We start from the raw sequence: 18,054 nt of genomic DNA, 5'->3' as shown, positions 1-18,054 counted from the left end.
AATTAACCAATGACAAGGTAAGTAGATTAACGAGTACCATTTTTATTGAAAAGGCAGCTGTCTACGATGTCAAAAAAATTTATAGTGAGGAATAGTTGATGTTACGTTTTGAAGTTATTGATTTTGGTAAAATTTTGTGATTTCAGAATTTCTAAAAGTTCATTGGGGGTTTTAAGTATTCTCGTCTGATTTACACCATTTCTCAAATATATTGTATGAAGGTTGAATATATTGTTGTGCAGTACTTCTGAAGTTTCTCTTTCACTACTGTTAATATTTAAAAGTGAGGAGTAAAGAAAAAGGCTTGGTAGTAGATTTACTGGAACCCGCTATGTATTTTAATTACATAAGGGACACAATAAGAAAAAAAATTGAAAATGCAATTTTAAGTCATTATTTTTTCATGAGATCATATATCAATAAATATATTGTTAATTTATCATGTATTTTACTCCTAAATCATGTTTGTATATTTACTTTTATGCGGTCCAAGCAACCGTTTGTTATACCTTTAAAAATTGTTTCCTACATAAATGTATGCTGGATAAAGTCTATTATTTCCAATGTTTTTTTTCAGCGGTCCATTAAAATCGATATTTGACTGCAGAGTGAGATATTGGACCTGTCGATGAGATATTGGACCGCTACGTCACACTGCATTCATTGGCTTTCGACAGTGACAGAATTGACCGAGTTTAGCTGCAGTGAGGGTAAAGGAACTTAAAATCATGGAAGCTAGCTCAAGATACAAGTATGTTAATAAAACAAAAAGGTATAAGAAAACATAACGAAACATAAGGAGACCAAACCGCCTCAGGCAATCAGTTTAATTCTTGGGTCCGACAAAACCGACAACACGCATGTTGCTCTCGAGCCCAGTTAATAAATGTATAATATGGCCTTTGAGTGCCATTTTTTGAAATCGCATTCCGGTATCCATGATGGGATCGTGCTAAAGTAGGCCTGTCGGAAAAGAAAAACACATATGCCTTTAAAATAATGTTGTTTTTCAAATATTATCAATATTGTCTGTATAAGAAAACAATATGTACATGTATATTTACAAAAACAAAAAAAAAACAACAAAAAAAAAAAAAAACAAAAAACAAAAAAAAAAAAAAAACAAAAAAAAAAAAAACAAAAAAACGAGTAGATACATAACACAGATTGCCAATTTTATGAAAAGGACATCCCAAGGCCCTATAGGGCTGTTTGAAACCGTTTAATGGTAAATAAAGTTGTTGGGAGTTAATTATATGGTTATTTAATTGATAACATCCTTTTGGTCGAGGAACGCGTATACATGTAATGCAATTGGAAAAAAATCAAGCGTGCTTCAAAAAAGCAGCACTTTTACAATGCTTGAATCAGCTTTTGTCTTGCCGAATTGTTCCATCCAGAGAGCTACTGTTCTGCATCTAAATTTAATTTGATGTAACATTCTGATAATCAATTTTTTCTCTGTTATCCATTAGTCCCTTATAGCCAGGCATAGTGGAGGATGTTACTCTATAGTAGTGGTTGTTTTTGGAATCTAACACATCCTGCAAAGCAACGGTGTCAGACTTCATTCTTAAGTACTTCCTCCTTAGAAATGTCAATGAAGATGAATAAATCTCATTCACTTCATCTTTAGTTTAATTCTTATCTTTTTTTTTATGAAAAGTTGATTTGTGAAAGAATTTACCATATTCTTAGTAAAAACATAATTTCTATATCAAACGTAGCATTGGTTTACTTACCCCCCCCCCCCCCCAACACACACATGCAGAATGAGAGAGAGGAGAGAATTGTGCATAGAGTTAGATGCAAAATTACCTGAACTGTATCCAACCAATAATCAGTATGAGACACAAATTGAGCACACCAGACAGAGTTATTCCAAGAATCCAGACCAGAGGATTAGAAGGAACGGGATTTCTGGTGAGAACAGGAGGTAGGCCCTTTTTAATAAGAAAATGAGAAATTAGGTTATTACACATGAATTTTTTTCTGAAACAATATACGGGATTATATAAACTGAGACAAAGAGCATCGACTTCTTTTTAATTTTAAATTGGGCAACTGCATCATCACATAAAAATTTCGATGATTTTTATTCGCTTTTAAAATTAGAAGTTATAAATGTTAACTGAGTTTAGTCTATTTGATGAGGGGGTAAACTATAAAGAAATTTATTTTGAATAGCATAAGTAGGAGACTTTTAAAAAAAATACTCTTGTTTGTCTTTAATGTTGAAATGGAAAAAAAATTTGATTTAAATTATCTTAAACTAAAAAAATTCAGGGTTATTTGTGCATCATATTATTCTCTCAATACCACACTTGCATACGATTTAAATTGACCTGGACATACTTGTGTTTTGAACGAAATATCATTCTCATCACAATCTGCCCCGTTTAAAAATTAAAAGAGGGATGAAAAGTTCTCCGTATACAAATCTATTACCAGAATCATCAGTTAACTTTGAGCAATTTCCGATCGTTTGTGAGCAGTTTGATCCTGTATAGGGTTCTTGGCATCCCCGGGGACATGTTCCATCAAATATATCGCATGAGTCATTAAATCCACAGTGAAAACTACACTCCTCATCACAGTTTATTCCGTATGATCCAGGTGGACATTCTGGGTCGGAAAAATTGAAATGGATGCTATTACACGCATCTTTTGCCATTGTGTAAGGATTGAACAGATTCAAAGATTAAAATAACAATAATATAGAGGAAGAATAATAATGTATCCTAATTACCTTGGCTACAATTAGTGCCCATCTATCCAGATGCAAGAGCCGTCAGTGTGTCGACATATGTCGATGCATTTTGGAGAACATATTTGAGAGCAATTTTCACCATAAAATGAATGAAAAATTGTTTTTTTTATCTTCTTTAATTTGCAAGAAACATACGATTTACAATATGTATTTCCTTACATTCGTTACATAAATGTCCTATATATCCGTTGACACAAACGTCTGCGCAGACTCCGTCCACGTGGTCAGATAAACTTTCATTCACACAGTGTGCACTACAACGTTCCTTACATTCGTTTCCGAAATATCCGATTGGTCACACAATGTCCAGTTTGTTTGTCACAAGGAACGTCATTCCGACAATGACTACTGCAATTGAATTTACAGTCGACTCCATAATTCTCTTCCAAACACTCTGCAATTGAATAAAACCTTGCAAAAGACTAATCATGACACACAGTTATAATTCAAAGCATCACAACTTATCCAAGATCAAGTAATTAATAGAACGCATGTTTGTATAAAGCTTAGGGTTTTTAGTTCTAGTTTTTTCGATTATTATGAGTATATACAAATCTCTAAGAATTCTTTTTTCAGATTATTTCTAAATTGATAATATTCTTGGAGCGTTTGTGGTATTGATTTTTATTAAATATAAAATAACCTATGTTGCAGATTGATTGCAAAAGCGTTGCCACATTCCTCTCCTAACAGGGATGATTTGGGCAAGCAAACCGTATACAAAAATCCGTCAGGAATTTATAGCTTTTTGAATTCTCCGAAGAAAAACAAAACTCTTTTATGCATATCTGAAATGCATATTGTTGCCTGAAGAGATGTCAAAGCTGAGATACATACACAGTTACAAATACCTACGCTCATCACAGAATGCCCCTTTCCATCCATCCGCACATTCATTGTCACATTGACCAGTCACGTGATTGCAGAAAGCGTTGTCTTTGCAGTGCGCAAAACACTGAAGTTTGCATTCAAGACCATACCATCCTTCTGGGCATTCTATGAAATCAAAGTTTGAAATTAATTCGAAAATCTAACATCCATGTGGAATTTTTTAATCTTCCAGCAGATTATATCAATGTAAAACTAAAATAGATAAAAGTGAATAATTCAATTATTATCTACAGTCGAGTCTCGTTAATCGGGATCCTCATGTTTCCAATCAAATCCTCAGGAGAAATGATAGGTCTTGATCACTGCAGTGGTCATTTTATAATTTGTATACGTACGTAGATATAAATATTAATTCTGTTGCCTACACAATTCGTCCCAAATGTCCAAATCGTTGGCATCCGAATTACCGAGGCTCGACTGAATTATGATCTAGTACTTTTTTCACAAAAAGTTCCATTCCACCCTGGTAAACATCCAACACAAGTTCCATTGATGATGTTGCACCTCTGTTCTTGACAGTTCTTGGGACATTTTTCATCACATTTTTCTCCATAGGCACCTGCTTCGCCACAACCTAATCAATGTATATTGTAATAAGATAGTATGAAAGAAAAGAAACGCATACATGTATGTCTTAATTGTTTTAAAAAAAAAAAGGTGCTTTTTAAATAGAGTTTAAGTCATCTATATGCTAGTATAATATAAGATGAGTTATAGTTTGTTAATATGTTGTCTCTGAAGTTTGGTGAACGAAAACATTAAGAAATGTTTGAAAATAATTTATAATGCAAGAAAAAACAAGAATATCCTTATAATATCCTTTGACATGCATAGTAAGGAAATCTTTTATATTGTTATTTGAAATCCTGTACATTAACTTTAAGAGCAATTTTAGACATCAACATCAAGATGAAAAATATTATGTAACTGTGACAAGTTAATTTATTACTTGATGATCATATTTCTTATTTTAAGTACAATTCTTGTTTGATTTCAATATAGGCAGAATAACTATTTTTCATAATGTTGATACCTTGATTTACATGCACAGGCTTCATGCATATGAGAGCGATCTTTTACAAATATATGAAGAATGATCTAAAATCTTATTACCATTTACTATTACTTCGCACAATTCAGTAACTGTCGAACTTTGATATCCGTCCGGATATTTATATTCATCCAGTCTTTCATTGTAAAATATGACGTATCGTCCATATCCAGCGCATGTAGTTGTAAAGTTTAATGGCGGTAGATGTTCTTCATCCTTGTAACACAAGATCTCGTTTCCACTAATACTGGAATTTGATAAATAAAGGGAAAATCCCGCAATACGGCCTTTTTGTCGCATTTCTGTATTGAACATAAAAAAATCATTACAAATCCATGTCCTATTCCTTGCAATATTCTATGAATTTAGAAATATACGTAATTTCCTTTAGGTTTGGCACGATATTTAATTACATGTTGATGAACACTAAATGATTATGTTTAATTGTTGTATATTAAAGTAAATTTTGAGTAAATCTTATGTTTGCTTTCTCCCTACCTACTTCTGAGAAATCAACGTTGTTTTTGTTTTTTTATATATAAAATCAATAAAACCCATGAATTAATAAGGCTGGTTTAGTTAAGAAAAAAACTGTTTTACTCTTTTTATTTAATACAACAATTGACATCAAACAATAACACGTTGGTTAAAAATTCTCACCATAGCCGTCATAGTTCTTGAATAGAACATTGATGCTGTAAATGTCACCGAGATCTACTCTCCACCACACCGTTTTTATGTTTGAAAGTGTTCCTATTTCGATGTTTCTAGTACATTTTGACTTGTCTCGGTCAATTGCATTGGATGCTATATAATGTGCTTCAGGCATTGTTAAGGCACGGATGTGTTGAAATCTGACTGGAGACTTTATCCTTTGATAATCTTCTTCAAAAAAAGACAGTTAAACTGTTTTTATAAAAGAGGGTATTTTTGTTTATATTTCATATTGTTCATTAAGATTATTGTAAATCTTGCTTTGTTGTATATGGTGTTTGTTTTTGCTTTTTCTTTTGTGTGTGTGTGTGTCGGAGGGTGTGTGTGAGGTAATGTGTGTGTGTGAAACTTTTTTGGAACTTTGTCTCAGACATGTCTTGTATCTCTCACTCATCAGAAGAGAAACGAATGGATCTCTGGCTGCTAATTTTTATTCAGAATTTCACATCATAAGTGATTGTAGCATAATAGGTGTTGAAAAGTTGCACAGAAATGACATTAACTGGTAATTTACAGAAAAGCAATGGAAGAAAAAGGTTAATGCTCATGTATCATTTGATTACTGTCGACAAATTTAACAGTTTTTTTCCTTGTATATATGTGTCTACTAATCTATTTCAGTGTAATAAAATATATGTTCATTTATCAAGTCAAAATTTATCTGCCATTTTCAATACACGTCCCATAAAATTCCATAATGCGCATTGATTTGAGAAATGGCACATTGACACTGACTTGGAGCATCCCATTGTCATATTTAACCTTTTTCTTATCCTGATAACTGAAGTAAGTATACTACATACTCCACAAGATTGCATTTATATATTTTCCACTATAAACTAAGTCATAATTGTTGATTTTATTTTGATTATTTCGTTTTATCATTTTACAATCTTAATTTGAAATCCTAAATATAATTTTCGTAAACTGGTTCTTCATATAGTATGACCAATTAAAGAGCATGGAATGAGATTCCCGCTTCTTCGTTGTTACTTTTGAAGTCTTCTACTTAGTACCGCTCTAAAAGGCCCTGTAATCAACAATAATAATTGAAGGCAAAAAATTTCGTTCTATAAAAAAAAAAAAAAAAAAAAAAAAAAAAAAAAAATGAAAAGACAAAAATCAGGTAGAGTGGGGAGGGGGGGGGGGTTATTTTTTATCTTTATTATAATTTTTTTTTTTTTACAGATATTCTATTTATTTACATAATTCAATGTGCTCTAAAACACCAACCTGTTTTTATACTTTTTCAGAGATTATTATTTTTTTTTAAATTTAATTTAATTTTTATTTATTTATTTATTTATTTATTTTTGCAGATTCCCTGATTATCATGATAAAGTGATTTTCTTATATTAAAAAAATGAGAAAGAAAATGGTACCAAAATGTCATTTCTCTTGTACATGTGCACATGATGTATATATTCATATTTTTAGTGAAAATAAATAAATAGACAAATAAAACACAAACAGAAAACAGAGGAAGGCTCTTCCTTTGAGCATAAGTATAAATAAGAAAAAAAATAGTTAAATATAAAGAAGAAAGGATCATGAATATTTCCTTTTAAGCTCCTAATTATTAATCTTAATTTTGTCTGTATTTCCAGGTAAACAAATATGTCGGAAGGCGATTTAAATTTCATATTGAAATTTTTAAAAATTACCGGGAGGCAGTCAAAAAAATATATTCCTACAATTCTTTCATACTGTGAATTTAATAATTACTATACAGTTTGTTTTGGTCGACAATATATCATGTAAAACGCTTATGAAGTTTTAGCTTCCTTATAGTGTTCATACCTTCAAAAGTATTATAATACATAGACGTAAGTTTGAAAAAATATTTTTATTCAAATTCTTTTGAAATAATTTAAATAGTTACATACTTTTTTTTTGAAGGTAAGACTTTTCTTGAAGTTAAGAAGCCTTCATCATGACGAATTCATGTACAAACATACCAATATCTCACTAGTTAAGAAAGATACGATTCAAGTATGAAGATATCGGATAAAATATCTGAAAATCTTTAACATGTATATGTAACCTTGATTTTAGTATTTTTTTCCAAACTTTTTTAAAATGAATGTACTGATATAAATTGTTTTCATTTTTAAGCCTGATCATTTAATCATTTTGGTCTACTATTTTAAGATATATCCCCATTGTAAATCTTACTTTAGGAAAACATTATACACAAACAAAATTCAAAGCATTGAAAAAAGGAGACATAACAGTCGAAACCATCAGATATCATATCATATTTTCATAGAAGATGACAAATACATTTCAAGGAATGATTTGTGTCAAGACCATTGCACTTTTAATTCAAAAGGAAAGGTAACCTGGTAAAGAAATAAAGAAAAAGTAATAATTAATCATGAAATAAGACCACTTGGAAGACAAATCCCAGTATGTGTGATTTTGTTCATCATCATACACAGGGCATGATCACTGTCAATTCTTTTAAAGCCCATAACCCCCCCCCCCAAAAAAAAAAAAAAAAAAACAACAAAACTCACCGCTTTATAACATAGTTGAAAATGTAACTCACCGTATCCAAACGACTGGGTTATTGCGGAAAGTAGAAAAATTATTTTAAAAAAAGCAATGCTCCATCCCTAAGGATCCATGTTACATGTATACAGAGAAATGCAAAATATAAATACCTATCAAATATGGTAGTGTTAAATACCAGGAAATAAGGAAATTTACACTGTTGGTTTTTATAGACTCAGTAATGCTTGTTATAATTAAATCGAAAAACTGTTCAATAATAATGCAATAATGAATTTATATCAATGGTGGGTGAAACATTGTAACCACTATTGAAATAACACTTATTACAAGTGCTGAAAAAACATATTTTTTTTTTATATTTTTCCTCATAGATTACCTTCTATTACATGTGAGAAAATAAATCTGTTGAAGAAAATTAAAATTCCAACAATCTCAACGATAATTCTTATTCTTCACTTAGATTTGTACATGTATATGTATATGCTGTTAACAATAGAGACTTTCGGTCGGATTGCTTACAACTGATAATATTCAAGTCAATTAACCAATATATTTATTTTAATGGTGGGTGTTTCAATAGTGATTTAATGAAATTATGACCAATATTGAAGCAATTATTCAATAATGATTTTTTTTTATCCGTCAGAATTATAGGATTAGAGATGTTGATTGCGGGGAGACAATTCAGATGTATCTAACGGTGACAACTGTGTTGTCTCCCTTCAGATGACAATGAAATAGCGCAAGCGAGGGACCAGAGTGACAATTGTGTTGTCATCTTTTCATGAAAATAAATTAAGTTTCGTAAGCGAGATAACTCTATTTATAATGATTTGACTTAAATACGCGTGATCGATAAACAATGAATTCTCACCGTGACGTCAGAGTTTGTTGACATATTTTGAAAAATGGACTCGGAGCAGTGTGTAGGAGAACACAAGAAGTTTGACTGATATTTTCTACTTAATAATTTAGATTTTTAAGGATAATCAAACAATAATGGACTGTTTTGAAGGGAGACATCACCAATTATCATGTCTGAGTAGGGTGTCCCCCCTCGGGCGCAAGCGCCCTCAGGTGAAAACTTCGCCTGCTTCCCTTGTTCATCCTCGCCAAGGCAGGTGGATTAAAATCGATGCTGTACCTTGATTGGTCAGAAAAATTTGCGCTAAATCGTGGATTTTTTAGCCGTTGCCGTTAACCACGGAAATAAACATTGACGTCACAATGATACATTGCATCGACGGCGTAGAAAAATAGTGTCGCGGAGTATGCGAAGCATAACAGGGACAGGGAACCAGGCCAGTGAAAACGCTACTCAGACCTGACACATGTAATTGGCGATGTTTCCCTTCTTAAGAGTCCATAACTGTATATTATATCAGAAGTGGATGCAAAGTAGTGTTGTTTTTTAATGCATTCTCAACCACTTTGAAATAGTTGTTTCAATAGCAGTCCTTATATAGTGGTTGCAATGAATTGCAGTTTTTGAAATGAATTCTCAACCACCATTGTTATAGTTATTCAACAGAAGCGATATTTCAATAGTGGTTACAATATTGTACTGTTTTTCAAGTGCACTTCCAAACTCTAGCATTTCAGTCATCTAACATACACAATAATTCGAATCTGTAGGAAAATTGATGGACTCTTGTTCCAATTCTATAAAAACAATTCTCTAAAGAATATCTACTTCCTCCTGGGGGTATAAAAACAACTCCACTAATTATATTTTTGGTAGTATTAAATAAATCTTTGTTCATCTTGAACTACAGAACATATAAAATCTGTATTTATCATTCTTACAAATTTAACGACGTAATCCTTAACAGCTAAAATAATACCCTCAGATTGAACATACGGAAGTTTACGTTTATTTTTCATGTAAGTTTTGAACCTAGGTATTTGTATGCCATCAGAATAACGTCTTTTAGTTTCCGTTAGATCAATTCTATCATATTTTGAAATAAGGTATATAACTTCACCATTATTCAGTCTGTTTTAATCCCCGTACATTTAATGACAGATATTTCAAACATTTCACACAATGCACCTTGCGGCGCTTAGTCTCTTCCTCCGCGCATTTCAGGTATCTATTTTATCAGGAGTTGATTCGTAACGCAGCTGTTTTATTGTCCCGTCTTGACGTTTGTGGTGGATCTCCTCGCTCTTGTCGTGCTGTTCAGCTTGTGTAACGTAGAAGCATTGCGGTGATATCAGCAGGAACGTCGTATTTAATGCCATTTATGAAAAGAGAGTCTCACACATGCAAATTTCACACCTTTATATTCTTTTTAAGCCTGACTACTGGATGTAACTCTACCAATCAGTTAATGAAAGATAACTGAAAGACTTGAAAGGTGACTGAATGGAAGAACTTTGCTATTAAGTCACCTTTCTAGACCTTTAAATGACCATTTAGTTGACTGAAAGTTGCAGTTTCATCCTGTGGACTGGATAAAAAAAATTTCCTCCTATTTTCTATCTCTTGAAAAAAATGTTCGTTCACCGAAGCATGTGTTCCATATAACATTCGGGCTGCATTTAGACGGATATATTTCCTAATTTCTAGAGTATGTAAACTTGGCTACGATGCTTCTCGGTCACTTGCTGAATTCATTTGACTTGCCCATTTTGTGCACTCGCGCGCAAGGATGTCATTTTCAAGTGTGAACTTCCGATGTATCAGATTTTGAATCACAACCCCGGTATCCTCATCTATCTCTTCTGAAATCCCTGAGAACACAAAATTATCCCGCATTGATCTTACCTTGAGGCAAGTCACAGACTCTTCTGATTTTTTTTTCTTTTTTGTTTTTGTTTTTGTTTTTTTTGAAATCTTGATGTCAGCTTCTCTACCAATGCTTTCCGCGAAACTGTACTCATCCAGGTTTTTCGTTACATAATCAACAGTCTTTCTATTCTTTCTATTTGTATCTGCTCACAGAATCCAAAATGTTACTTGGTGCGCTCACATTGAATTCAAGGTTACTGAAATCATTTCTTTTGTTTTCACGTCATTTTTAAGCTAAGTAGAAGATGATTTAAGTTAACTTATCGACATTTGAATAATCTCTAAAGACAACATTGTTTTTTTTCAATTTCACCTAACCGTGTCTTCCATTTTTCCTTCCATTTTCATTACTTTAATATTCGAAAGTAATCTGAGTAAGTAAGGTATGGATGATTTTCAATGAAATTTTGCCCACATTAGATTTACCAAAAAGTATTTGAAACACGCCGGGTATATGTGGTTACCATATTTTATTACTGGTATGATATATAATAATGGTGAAGGCCTACAATATAAAAATAACAAGTAATAAAATCTAACATCAAAAGCTATTGTCATTTTGATTATAGTATGCATATAAAAAGATCAATGAATTACATAGTTTGCAATACAAATGCAGAAATACATGTATACAATGAAATAATATAAATACATTTTATAACACTCAAGCATTTGTATAAATTTGTACACATTGTTATTAAGCCAAAATTATATAATATTTAAGGAATGTTTTTAAGTTTTGTGTGATTTATTGGTGTGTAAATCACACAGACTTGTCATGTAGGCATATTTCATGAAGCGCGCTAGCGCTTCATGAAAAATATGCCTATGTGCAAGTCTGTGTGATTTACACACCAATAATTCACACTAAACTTAAAAACATTCCTTATATTTACATTTTACGAGTTTAAAAGCACAGATAATATATTCAATATTTGAATTTCTTGCTGCCCTATATCGTTACATTTTATTTACGTCTCTGTAGCCTCATTGTGACGTCACTTTAGCACGAGTTTCACCGTGTATATTTCTACGCGTGAGTATACACAAAAATGACTTTCAAATCAATATCACGGTTGGCTTAGTAGAAAAACACAGTAAATGTAAATATATAACAATATGCATCATCTTTATCATGGATAAAAAATACCCTAAGTAAGGGAGAAATCAAAGATCCATGTGTGATCTGTCACATCATTGTTGTTAACCTAATATGATAATATAACAGATCTTAAATGCATATTCTGTATCATTGATCAATATATTTTAAACTCTCATACTAAATGTAACAATAGCATACCTTGAATTATAAAAACTAGTTCACCGGTTTAACAAGACTAAAATATTATTTACTATTTCATGATATATGATATGATAATTATTTAACGGAATTAATAAATTTGATTATTAGCTTCTTTCGTAACAATGAATCTCATATGTAAACCTAAACAATCAACTCATTTAAGAATTCCAAAATAAACACTTAATATGCTGTAAATCACATATAAATTTTACAGGATACTTAATAGATAAATACTTATATACTTTGATAACTTCTGAGGCGATAAACTAGAATCTATTTTTACTTTTACGGACTTCAATTTCACAAAGCTTCCGAATCTCAATATGGCGCGTCTTGTTATGAACAACCGACAATTCAAACAAAGGAATAACATTATTATTTTAAAGAAACACTATTATTTTATATCAATCCAATTTTTAGATGTATAAATTAAATAAAGAACTTACAGAAACCCAAAAAATAATTTTAACATAAAGTAGTACTGAAATAAGAATATATTGATATTATGGTTATTTAAATAATTTACGATACATTGGTCGTATTACTCCATAGTCCAGTGAATAGGCAGCTCGCCTCGAAATCCAAAGGACCACGGTTCAAAACCAATCACGGGAACAATTATTTTACCAAAAATTATTTTGTCAAATATATAACTTTTAAATAAAAAAATACATTATAACAATTTCACCATATCACATATAGAACGACTTTGTGCCTAGGTTCCAGTCACAGACATTGTAGACTATGAAAAGAGGTGTATCAATATTCAGAGTATTAAGAGAGTACTGGTACATGTAATAAGATGTCGTCGCACAATAGATCAGCAGTTCACCACTGTTGTCGCAATAAGAAGCATGAGATGTTCTCATGGGATCTTTTATATACTTGCTTAGAGAAATAAAAGCACAGTGTCACAAATCACTATTTCAGAGAATTTAATTGTTAGGCATAACGTTCAGATATACTCTCTTATAGACTAACACAATATTTATGCACTCTCACACAATATGAAGTTAATTTTGTGTTTTTATCGGAGCCATTCGAAATAGGACTTATGGCATTGAATGACCTTCACCTTCCATCATACTTTCTACAACTTATTCCTAATTTATTTAAACATCAAATAAACCAATTTAGGATTTAACTGCAGTTATGTAATTAACATATCCCTCATAAGGTCTTACATGCGTGGATGATAGCTGGATGGCATCATTGCCTGTATACATTCAATAATCAAGATTAAAATACTAAAAGAAAAGGACTTGAAAAGAAAAACTTCAATTTCCTATATTTTTCCTAAATATAAAAATACATCAGAATATAAAACACTGTGGTGGATTTCGTTACACATATTGCGCTCCATAGTTCTTAAATAGAATTATCTCCCTTCATAGTAAGTAAACACGTGGAAGTACCACGCTCGGAAATTTCAGTTTTGGAACTTGTGTACCACAACAATGTATGTATTTATAATTTTACTGATATTATAATGTTGTTTAAGTAACATGAATATTATTACAGCAAGTTTTCTCTTGTGAAAAATTGCATACCGATGGTTTAGGGTCGCTGATGTTGTCAACATGTTACTATTCACCCGAGCTGTTTTTGGTGTTATTTCATAGGATGTAGCTTTGTAGTTCACATTCTTCTTATCATGTCTTATATTTGTATACCATAATGTCATTTTTGTAAAAGAATTATTCATATTGAGCAACTTTCCTATTCCCGCGATTTTCAAGATTTCTTACTATGGAACGCCGTTTGTGTCAAAACATTTTTGCATGTATAAATTTAACTTAGAAGTTTTATTGATAGAAAACAACCATTTGAATGTGACTTTCTTTATTTTGTAGCTTTTTACCTGATTTATTCAATAAATGTTGAATGAACTGGTTGAGACTTTCTGTGCCCGAGACAGAACAGTAAAAAGATTGTTACCACTACATGGACTAAGAGATTCACATTTGATCGTCAATCAGCTAGGAAACGTCGGTCGCTATAATATGATCTAATGTCTTTCACAAGTTCAACGATGGAGAACAAGTTGGATCTCAAAGATTCTAAATTACGGATCCGGACTCTGACTGAAAAGGCAGCAGAACAATTTAATGAGCTTCGTGAGGATTATAAGACAAAGTTAGATGCTCAATGGGCAGTTGTCGAAAACCTTATTTCTTCCTTCAGTACTACCATCACAAACTTAGATTACTTGGACACATTTGAAAGTGACCTTTCAAAAGCCTATGCAGAATATTGCTCAACTTCTGCAAACTTTGTGTCACTCCTAACAAAAACTAGAACAGAAGAAAGTATTAAAGAGAATCAAGAGCACTCTTCATTCATGCAGAAATGTAAGGAATCTGTGAACTCTGTGATAGACAAAATTAACGAATCACGCCAAGCAGCACTTGAAAATGCTTCACGTCGTTCAAGAATCTCCAGATCAACACAATCAAAACACACAAATACATCGAATTCATCATCACAACTTGCTCGCATGCGTGCTAAGGCAGAGGCAGCAAAAGTTCGGCTGGACTTTGTACAACAAGAGACATCATTACTGAAACAGAAAGCAGCTATCGCTGAACAGGAAGAAGTCTCTCGAGCTGCATCCTTGAGGAAACAGAAAGAACTCGAAGCTGAATTGAAACTCTTAAACACTAAACAAGAAGTAGCAGCGACAAAGGCAGAAGCAGAAGCACTTGAGAATGAAGATGAGAAACCAATACTGCGAGATTTGGAAAGGTTGGAGGCTTTGAGGCCCATTGACCCAATGGAGAGAACCAAACGTTATATAAGTGAACAGTCAGCCATATATTGTAAGGAGGAAGTGAAACCAGCAGCCGAACTGAATGTGTACGCGCCAGCCTTTCTTCCTAGCCAACCATGTATTCCTGAAACTACTGTAGAAAATCGGCCTTTTCTTCGTAGTCAACCTAATATTCCAGATATTTCAACGAATGGACATGACCAGATAAATTACTTCACTAAGTTTTTCCTGAAGAAAGACTTACTCATCTCTCGTCTTACTCGATTCGATGACCAGCCACAAACGTACATATTCTGGAAGGCGCAATTTCAAGAAATAATAAAAGAATTGGAAATAACAAAAACAGAAGAACTAGACCTTCTCACAAAATGGCTGGGACCAACTTCATCAAAATATGCCACAAGTATCAGGTCAGCAAATGTTTCAAATCCGGCAGAAGCCCTTAAGAGGATCTGGGAACGTCTAGACGAACGATATAGTAGTCCGGAACTGCTAGAATCTGTGTTGATGTCCAAATTATCTTCTTTCCCTAAACTCACTAACAGAGATAATGTGAAATTATATGACTTGCTAGACTTACTTTGTGAGATCGAGTCACCAATGTCAAGTCCGAAGTAGTGTTGTACCGATAATCAGAAAACATCGATTGTCGACGAAAATATGCTACCGATTCCGAAGATCGATTATAATTTTTCATAATCGATCATCGGAAACATACTTCTAATACAATACATTCCGGAATTATCCATTTCTGGTTTAAAATTTTTATTTCTTCTTAATAAGAGAAAATGGCGTATGATACTAGCCAACTAGCATGAAGCAGAGGTGATTAAGAACCGAAAGGTGCATATATAGGGCCTAAAAAAAATTATGTTTGTTTCCAGTAACCCGACCGACCCCTTCAATTTACCCCCGGGTGGATTTTTTCCCCCAAATATGTGTTTGCTCTTTGGTTTGATCAATCGGCTGATTCTTTTTATTCAAAAATATTAATTGTATCTTTAAATCTAAAGAATAATCAATTTCCCCCACAACTTTTTGAAGTTCGTTTTCTGCCGCTAGGCAGCCATGTTGAGTGTCCACTGTAAATTATTACGCCTGGATAATTCAGTCCTAGGATGATTGACCCCATTATTCATAAGCAAAAAAAAAAATCCCAACCTACTGACCCTTGATTTTTGGGAATGTTACAGTTTAGAAACAAACAAACATAATTTTTTTAGGCCTAGAAAGTGTAAAAGAAGCAAAACAACGAAGAAAATAATATATTGTATATTTTATATATTCACGTTAATGAAATAGTATGATATAATTGTAATAGTCTGCTTTTTGTATACAAAACTATGAAATCCGATTATAATCGGTAAAATCGCATCGGAAGCAGTAACCGATTCCAACCGATGATCGATTATGAAAATTAACCGATGCCCCATCACTAGTCCGAAGTACAGAAGTCTGTTAAGCCATTTCAATTCTTCTTCTGGTATAGCGCCCATACTGTGTAAGCTTCCACACAACATTCAGGAGAAATGGACTACTCATGCATACAAGTACAAAAAACAACATGCTGTCGTTTTTCCTCCATTCTCATGTTTTGTTTCATTCATGAAGGATATCAGCAAAATGAGAAACGACCCTGGATTCATGTACATCACTGAGAGTGCTACAAATTCTTACACAGTGAAAGGAAAGGTTGGTCAGAGAAACAATCAAGTGAAACAATGGATTGCCACGAAGAAAACTGGAGTGACACAGAATTCAGAAAATGTGAAGTCCACTACGGTGTGTCCCCTTCACAAAGCTAGTCATAGTCTGAATGATTGTCGTGGTTTCAGAGACAAGTCATTTGAGGAACGAAAAACGTTTTTTTTTTTTTTGCGGGAGAACAAAATTTGTTTCAAATGCTGCAATTCTAATGAACACAAGTCTAAGGAGTGTACAGCTCAGATTCATTGTACTCAGTGTGGAAGCCATTCTCATCCGTCAGCACTTCACATCGGAACACCCACAGTCTGTCAGGGTGGGGAGAAGACTGGTGATAATTCCACAACATCAGCATGCACCCAGATATGTAGAGATGGATTCTCAGGGAAGTCATGTGCAAAAGTAGTTTTGGTAAACTTGCACAAAACCAACAATCCAAGTAAATCGCTAAAGGCATACGCAATAATAGACGACCAAAGCAATAGAACACTGGTAAAGTAAGAAGTCTTCGATCAGCTCGATATTGAAAGTGAAATGACGGACTATCAGTTAACTTCCTGTGCTGGAGTTACTGACATGATAGGCAGACAAGTCCGAAATCTCACTGTTTCATCTCTAGATGGATCATCATTAGTTGACATACCCATTGTCATAGAATGTAACCACATTCCAGATATCCAAAATGAAACACCCACACCAGATGTAGCGAAATCATATACTCACCTTCAGGACATTGCAGATGACATACCTGAAGTTGATGAAAACATTCCGATTCTCATTTTGATTGGCCGTGATATTCCAGAAGCGCACCACGTAGTAGAACAGCGAACAGGTGACAGAAATTCACCCTTTGCACAGAAACTTACCTTGGGTTGGGTGATAGTAGGCGAATCATGTTTAAACAAGGTTCATCATCCCAAATCTGTTGTAGTGAACAAAACTTACCTGCTACCAAATGAGAGGACATCCATGTTTCAACCATGTCCTAATGACATACACATAGAAGTCCACAATAAAGATACTGGTCACTATTCTCAAGATTTAGATTCTTCTATTTTCATGAAACAAAAGGATGACGATACAGTTGGTCTCTCGGTAGACGATAAGAACTTCATCAGAACCATGGATCAAGATGTTCATCTCAGTGTAGAAGGTAATTGGGAAGCTCCATTGCCATTTAGAGAAAAGCGACAACGACTACCAAACAACAGATTGTACGCACTCAAGCAAGCACAAAATTTGGATATCAGTCTCCGGAAAGACCCCACAAAACAAGAGCATTTCATGTCCTTCATGAAAAAGATATTTGACAACAACCATGCAGAAATCGCACCTCCTCTTAAGGAAAAAGAAGAGTGTTGGTATCTACCCATATTCGGGGTATACCACCCTAAAAAGCCATCCCAAATTAGAGCTGTATTTGACTCCTCTGCCAAATTTCAGAACATTTCATTGAATGACGTACTTCTTTCTGGTCCAGATTTGAACAGACTTCTAGGTGTACTCTTGCGTTTCTGGAAAGAACCTGTAGCTGTAACAG

At 33.2% G+C, this 18,054-nt stretch overlaps 1 protein-coding gene across 1 annotated transcript; it reads right to left on the bottom strand.

Moving 5' to 3' along the window:
* Nucleotides 1-1,424: 1,424 nt before the first annotated feature.
* LOC133180146 (uncharacterized) lies at nt 1,425-5,541 on the bottom strand. The gene is made up of 6 exons (XM_061314719.1): nt 5,373-5,541; nt 4,775-5,014; nt 4,098-4,235; nt 3,626-3,766; nt 3,041-3,164; nt 1,425-1,587 (listed from the first exon to the last, which is right to left on the bottom strand). The coding sequence occupies exons 1-6, from the start codon at nt 5,539-5,541 to the stop codon at nt 1,425-1,427; spliced, it is 975 nt and encodes a 324-aa protein (XP_061170703.1).
* Between the last annotated feature and the right edge of the window lie 12,513 nt (nt 5,542-18,054).

The sequence above is a fragment of the Saccostrea echinata genome, unplaced genomic scaffold (genome assembly GCF_033153115.1).
Source record: "Saccostrea echinata isolate AGI-Se365-2 ecotype Australia unplaced genomic scaffold, CSIRO_AGI_Sech_v1 ptg000006l, whole genome shotgun sequence".
NCBI classification, from domain to species: Eukaryota; Metazoa; Mollusca; class Bivalvia; order Ostreida; family Ostreidae; genus Saccostrea; species Saccostrea echinata.
This window is presented reverse-complemented; position numbering and strand designations above follow the sequence as displayed.